The following is a 7,688-nucleotide window of genomic DNA, read 5'->3' on the forward strand; positions in this document are numbered from 1 at the left end:
ACAACTTGTGGGCTTCAATGGTTAATTAACATGTTGCAATTTCTTCACCTTGCACTCGAGAAACCTCCAATTCTTTATTGTGATGATCAGAGTGTTCTTCACATTACAGCCAATCCTATTTTCCATGAAAGGACAAAATATTTGGAAGTTGACTATCATTTGGTTCGATAAAAAAATTCGAGTTAGAGTGATGAAACTTCTCCCTATTTTTTTTTCAGAACAATTGACTGGCATATTCATAAAATCATTGTCCCCTCATCCCTTTCATCTCAACCTTTTCAAATTTGGTATTTTGAATATCTTTTATCTTCAAACTTGCAGGAACATATTAAATTTATCTGCTACTTCCACTCAAAATAGAAGTAACAAGGTTTTCAATCAGTCGACACAAGATGATCTAATCCAAAGCTGCTGTCTCATAGATTGTTATTCATTTTTCTAAAAACAAATTTAATTATGATGACTCACTATTTATTAGAGTTGTTAATAGATGGATTTAGGTTGGTAGTGGTTAGATAATAATTATAACAGTGGTGTAATATTTTTATATATAGCTAGCTAGATGGTACACAGAAAAGTACTAACCATTTTTTTTTCAAAGTTTTAGGCATATTAGGCCCATCTTGGTCAAGTTACCAAATGGATCACATACAACAGCAAGTGTGAGTGGAGCAATGGTGTTCTCCAATACACTCTATCTTACTGATATGCTTTATTTATCCAATTTCAATTTTAATTTACTCTCTATATTTAAACTCACTAAAAACTTACATTGCAAATGTATTTTCACCGATGAATTTTGTGAGATACAGAGTCAGAGTTTCTTAAAAACAATTGGAACAGCTAGAGCCAAAAATGGATTGTACATGATGAGCTCCACCTCAAATTTGCATACATCATCATTAGAGCTAACACATTTTAAGCATTCAGGACCCATGACACCTCCCAGAAATAAAGAGAACTCCGAGAGAAATTCCAGTTTTAATTCAAATATTCAAACAGCCGATTTGCATTTACATCATCAAGAGCTTTCTCTTAGTAACTTGTGGCATTATAGGTTAGGACATATACCACAATACAGATTTGACATGGTTAAACATATTTATCCTTATGTAAAGTTTTCTAGTGTTGATCGTAATAGACCATGTGATCCTTGTCATTTTGCAAAGTAAAGGAGGTTGTCATTTCTTCTTAGTGAGTCCAGCAGCAAGAATAGTTTTGATTTGATCCATGTAGACATTTGAAGACCGTTTTGTCTATACAAGGTTTTAAGTATTTTTTAACAATTGTCGATGATAAAAGAAATTTGTGTGGGTTTATTTTATGAAATTAAAATCAGAGGCAAGCACTCTACTTCAATCTTTTGTTATTTTTGTTCACACACATTTTAATATACAAATCAAAACTATACCATGGCCATGAATTTAATCTTTCTTCCTTTTATTGTTCACATAGGATTTGCATCAAACTTTGTGTGTTGAAATCCCTCAACAAAATGGGTGAGATGAAACATCAACAACACATTCTCAATGTTGCAAGAGCATTGGTTTTTTAATCTAATTTACCAAAAAAGTTTTGGAACTTTGCAATGGGGCAAGCCGTTCATTTAATAAACTCACTGCCTACTCCCATTTTGAAAAATCAAAACCCTTATGATGTTTTATTTGAAGAATGTAGATATTAAGTACCTTAGAACTTTTGGTTGTCGATTTTTATTGGATTTCAAATTGGTACAAAAGGCTACGTTCTTTATGATTTATATTGTAGAGAAATATTTTTATCAAAGAATGTGGAGTTTTATGAGTCTTCGTTCCTTATCATTTGCCCAAGTCAGCACTTGATGCAAATCCATCACGGGTTGTTTCTTTACCTGACCCTGTTCAAGCCTTTGTTGACCCCTTTTATGGTAGTTCTTTCTCTATTCCTAATGCATCTCATGCACCTCATGCATTTCATGCTTCTCATGATTCTCATGCATCACCATCACATGAGGCCTCCTATAATTCATCTGCCCCTGCATCTGCTGATTTAGGGGTCAGCCAACCTACTGTCCAGAATTTCACTTCACTAGTACAGCTAGTCAGCTACTATACACTGGCTGCAGTATTTCAGTTCAGCATTGATCTTCTAGAAGGAATCAAAACTGAGTTTATAATCAAATTAAAACAAAACCATAAACCAAAAAAGTTCTCTCAAATTTAATCATACTTCAAAAATTAAAACATACATCTATAGTTGGTTTCATGCACTTTGAACACATTTAAGGGAGGAAGCAAAAGGAAAACAATTAGACAGATGGCCTAAACATTCGTCCCAAAAACAATATCAAAGATCTTAGGCAGAACGTGAAAGCTGGTTTGGTTTTGCACAGCCACTGTCCGGTTTACTTGATGGCCGGCGACCCTTATCCGGACCACCTATGATTCCCCATCTCTCAAATTGTCGTTGTCGCGCACGAGCCCTCTCCTTCTCTTCTTCTGATTTTGACAAAAAGCAGTAAGGACAAGAAACTCCATATTCATACTCAGGGGATTCCATGTCAGCATCACTCACAGGCTGCTTGCAACCATAGCAGAGCTTGAAGTTTCCTGGCACCAATCCGTGCTCAACGGAGACTCGCTTGTCGAAGACAAAGCATTCACCCTCCCAGAGGCTTTGTTTCTCTGGAACTTCCTCAAGATATTTCAGGATTCCACCTTCAAGGTGATAGACCTGGGATTTTTTACGTATAAATATAACAAAATTCATATTGGATACCAATTGAAAAATATAATTAGCAAAAGCTTATACTCAAGTGAAACCAACAGATATTTACTGGGCGTTTGTTTTAGTTTATTTTACAAGATCACTTTCAAAAAATAAGTTTCCACATATTTGGATAATTTTATTAAAATAATCTGAATATTTAAATAAATTGAAAAGGTTTTCCATCTTTTTGTAGATGCTGAAAATAGTGTGCTTCAACCATACCATTTCAGAAAACCTGTTTTTCAGCTTTTCCAGATATATATAAGATTTTAGTCATAAAATTACTTTTTTTTATAAAAAAAAAAATAGAAACTGAAACAAACCGTTATTATGTTTTTTTTTTTGTTTTTTGTTTTTTAAATCATCAGTCTATGTGTTACTCTAAAATATGTGAGGTGGTTTAACTCGAGACTAGGCAAAAGAAAACTAATGCCATCCCTATGCAAAGAAAGAAAATAATGGGTGTGGGATACATGGAAACAATGGGAAGCATGTGCCTGGTGATTTTAGCCATGTTTCTTGTGTTTCAATATATCGATGATAAATGCCTCTAAATGGATGACGCATAAAGGATTCGAAGTTTATATTCTGAAAACAGAATTTACAAGTACACTTGCAAGACCTGCCAAATTCCTCCCATCCTAGTATTTGAAACTATAGAGACCTAAATAATAATTAAGCGGATAAAAAATTAAAGGACATTTCTTTATTTGATAGGTCAAAGACTCTTGGCAGTGCAAGCTCAAAAATAATTGAAGAAAAAATAAACTATACCTTTCTTCCCTTTTCACAAGAAGAATAAGGCAGCAAATGATTTTCTCAAAGAATCAGCTGCACAAAACAGAATAGAATATAAGCAGAGAATTACCTCTTTGAAACCTTTTCTGAGAAGTAGACTTGTTGCTTTCTCGCATCGGATACCTCCGGTGCAATACATTGCAACACGTTTTGGCATATTTTGTTTTGGATTCTCCATTTCACTTTCATCACTTTTGATTGAATTGTCTACCTCAACTTCCGGAAGCCCACATCCAGTAAGCTGGAAATGCTCCTCCACCCAAGAGGGGAATTCTCGAAATGATGAAGTACATGGATCAACTGCTCCTTTAAACTTTCCTATTCTGGTTTCGTAGTTATTCCTCACATCAATCACAACCTAAACATGAGATGTTAATCTTGATCAATAAAGCAGCAATACTATGCGAAATTGTCTTGCATACTTATCAAAAAATATTTTGACTACAGTGGAGAGTTGGAGATGTGCAGTTTGCAATCCATACAAGTAGAACTGATGGTCAGTTTTGCATAACCCAACACCAAATGAAAAGAAAACAAAGAGCAACCCCCATAAAAGTGATATCCCTGACATCAATACATGACGAAGAGCCAGTAAAATACAGTGCTTCAAATGTTCATTTACAAAATTTCAGAAATACAATATTTTGTTCCATTCTTTAAGCTGGAAAATCCTGGTTCTAACAAGCCAGAATGCAAAGACTTGGCACAACTTAAACATTCAATGCCATCAAGAACCCCAATCATTTAGAAAAAACTAAACATATTTAATATGCTCCTTCCACCTATAGGATCACATAAAGAGACAATCTAATACTGACAGATAATGATAACGGGAAGTTTGTTACATACCGTATCTGGATCACTAATCAAAGTATTCCACTCTTTCGGGCCAACATATTTCCCAACCTTTTCAATAGGTGATACGCTAGGCATCCCAAGAGTGACAATCTGCCAAAATGTAAATAAAACAAAAAATCATAAGAACCACGGCAGGTTGGTAAAATGCCTCAAATACATTGATATTTAATGAAGGAGTTCATTCCTTCGGCATTGCAAATTCAACGGCCAGCGCTACCTCTTTCTTCAATTTGACCCTCACATGATCCCACCGGAAAGGTGCATCTTCCCCTGCAGCAAGAGGAGAACTGGCACTGTGTCCATGGTGAATGGCTTCCTCCTCGGGACTAACAGGCGATTCAACCCGTCTTAGCCCTTTCAATCGGTCATCACTTTGTATGAATGCAAGAACTTTCTCCACCGACTCCCGAGTGCCACAAATGCTGCCATTGATCCCTTCAGGCGCAAGAATAATACCGCCTGAAACACGCTGAGTATCATCAGATCAGTGAGACACGAGCATTACCACAGAATCAAGTCAACGAAAATACTAAATTAGTTCTTTTATACTTAATATTATCATATTTTATTCTTAGAAATCAGGTAGCTTGCTTAGCTAGAAATTGGTTCTTTAAGTTGCACTTTTGATATTCTCCCTTGTTAAAGCTACTTGATTAGCTTGTAGTATGCAAATTCAACAATTTATTAATCATTACATCAATGCACTCTACAAACTATGTTGAAAAGAAAATATTTCAGTTACTAATATCAACAATCGAAACTTTTATACTTATGGTATGCATTAAAACATCATCTTTGTTATAACGAACAATCTGAACAACAATAATTAATTTCGTAACATCAAGAATGATTTCTCACTTTCCCTTAGGTTGCATTTGGATACTCTCTCTAAGAGAGAAATGTAGATACAGTAGACACAAAAGTCTATTTTTTGTATCTGTCTTTGTACCTATCTCACTGTCTATGTTTTTCCCTAAATCATAAACCCTAGACAGAATACAAACCCAACCTTAGTTAATTCCAACTTCCAATTACAATTTCTAGAACCAGACTAGTCAAATTTCTAATAATGAAGTAATAGGCCCCTATACATATAACAATCACAACAACAATGGATTAAGAAAAAGTGCTAAAAGTTGTGAGTATTACAAGTTGTTGGCAAAGCTCCTTCAAAGGTTTCCTCATAGCTGCATGGTCAGAGAAATCCGCGAACTTGTAGAACGAAACCACCACCAGAGACTCATCCACGTCGGAATCGGGTTCCGGATTTTCGGTTCGGGTCATTTCCGATATGGCAATCGGTGTTGTGGTGTTCCCGGAGGAGAAGAACCACTTGGAATTGGAACGGGACATTATGCTGTGAAGTGTGTGAGAGTTCGAGGATGTGGAAGAGATAGGGAAGTGGTGGAATGAGGGCTTGGAAGGTGCGGTGGAGAGGGAGGATGGTAGCGTTGTTTTGGTGGGGGACGCGGCGGAAGGCGGCGGCGACGGCGAGAGCATTGTTAGTGGAGGTAGCAACAGTATTGTTCTGCTCCTTAGTGTGGAGGCCACGTTTGGATGTCGCAGCATTGCATTTTTGTTTTCTTTTTTTCTTGGAAGAACTAACTTCTTTTAGGCCCAAATACACTCATATGTCATAAGGTTTCTTCAGGCCCAATACGTCTTGAAGCTCATTAATAGAATTCGAATCTAAAAAAAAAAAAAAAAACGAATTCGAATCCAAGCAACTCATTGACTAGTGGCAGATCCTTAAATAAAGCTCTAATCCATGACAGATTAGTCCTTACCCTGATGGATTGGGAGATATGTAGGCAACAAAAAAAAGAGTATATACCCATTTTGGTTCTCAAAGAATTTCAGATTGGACATTTTTGTCCCAAACTAAAATTAATTACTCGATTGGTCCCTAACAATTAATTCCGTCAGTCACTTAGGTCCTTTATTCCGTTAACTCTAACGAAGGACAAAATAGTCTCTAACAACTTTAACAGGGGACAAAATGGTCCCTGATCTCCTCTGTTCGGAAATGACATTGTTCTCTCCCAATTTTCATCATATCTCGCATAACACTAGCAGTCTAACACTGTAACTTCAAACTACACAATGCACACTCTATAAATTTAATGTTCACAAAAAAAATTCTCAACTTGTTCTCAACCAATTCATACTCAGAAAACTAATGCTTATGTCTCTCAACTAGTTATCGTCTTTGAGGGATCCCACAAATTTAGACAGCAAGTCTGATTTGTTAAGACCCGTCGTCGTCGTTGCCATCTCCCTCCTCCTCTGCCCTATCATCTCCATGATCACATTGTCCACCACTCTGATCGCCTCCTTCAGCTTCTTCTCCGAACCAATGTTCAGTAATCGCTTCAATTTCCATATATTCGGCAACGGCGATATTGCGCGTTGTACTGATAGCATGGATGCGAGGTTGAAGCTGTCTGCCAACTTGGACTCTGGAAAAGAAGGAATGAAGCACTCGATGTCTATTTCAAATGAGAATTTGCATATGATGTCGAAGGAGAATATTCTCATGATGTCATAATGTCCAACAATCTATATTGCTTGTCGAAGAGTGGAGAAAGGCGTACCCTTGGAGTAGTTGTGGAACTTGGTCCATGACATGTTGAGGTAGGTGCGACACGTGTGACAATTACACCATGACTTAATCTTGGAACTAAAGAAGAGGAAGGAAAAGATGAAAAAGAAGACTGTGAAGGTGAAGAAGGAGAATATGAATGTTAGGGTTATGCAAGATATGATAAAAATTGGGGAAGAACAGTGTCGTTTTCGAATAAAGGGGTCATGGATCGTTTTGTTCCTTGTTAGAGTTGTCAGAGACTATTTTGTCCCCTGTTAGAGTTGTCAGGGGCTATTTTGTCTTCCGTTAGAGTTAACAAAATAAAGGACCTAAGTGATTAACAGAATTAATTGTTAGGGACCAATCGAGTAATTAATTTTAGTTGGGGACTAAAGTATCCAGTCTGAAATTCTTTGAGGTCCAAAGTGAGTATATACTCAAAAAAACCAAAATGGAGTTAACAACTAAATTAGTCGAGTGGTTAGCTCACTTGTCCGTTTAAGTAAATGTTATGGGTTTGAATCTTGTCTAGTGTATGCCGTAGCAATCCATTAGTGAATGATAGACCAGTTATAATTTGCAAAAAATGGAGTTAAACAAAAGGCAAATCATTACACTAAACTATACAAGAAATCAAGAGTGGGCAAAAATTAGAGGAAAGGATGACAAATTCTAAATGGGACTCAATTAACCTGAAAAT

At 36.4% G+C, this 7,688-nt stretch overlaps 1 protein-coding gene across 1 annotated transcript; it reads right to left on the minus strand.

Annotated features, from left to right (window-relative positions):
• Positions 1 to 2,176: 2,176 nt before the first annotated feature.
• LOC107459369 (rhodanese-like domain-containing protein 7) lies at positions 2,177 to 6,015 on the minus strand. The gene is made up of 5 exons (XM_016077598.3): positions 5,554 to 6,015; positions 4,622 to 4,873; positions 4,396 to 4,494; positions 3,617 to 3,904; positions 2,177 to 2,712 (listed from the first exon to the last, which is right to left on the minus strand). Exons 1-5 carry the CDS (start codon positions 5,971 to 5,973, stop codon positions 2,335 to 2,337), a joined length of 1,437 nt encoding a protein of 478 aa, XP_015933084.1. The 5' UTR covers positions 5,974 to 6,015; the 3' UTR covers positions 2,177 to 2,334.
• Positions 6,016 to 7,688: the final 1,673 nt, after the last annotated feature.

Source organism: Arachis duranensis, chromosome 7 (assembly GCF_000817695.3).
Source record: "Arachis duranensis cultivar V14167 chromosome 7, aradu.V14167.gnm2.J7QH, whole genome shotgun sequence".
Taxonomy (NCBI): domain Eukaryota; kingdom Viridiplantae; phylum Streptophyta; class Magnoliopsida; order Fabales; family Fabaceae; genus Arachis; species Arachis duranensis.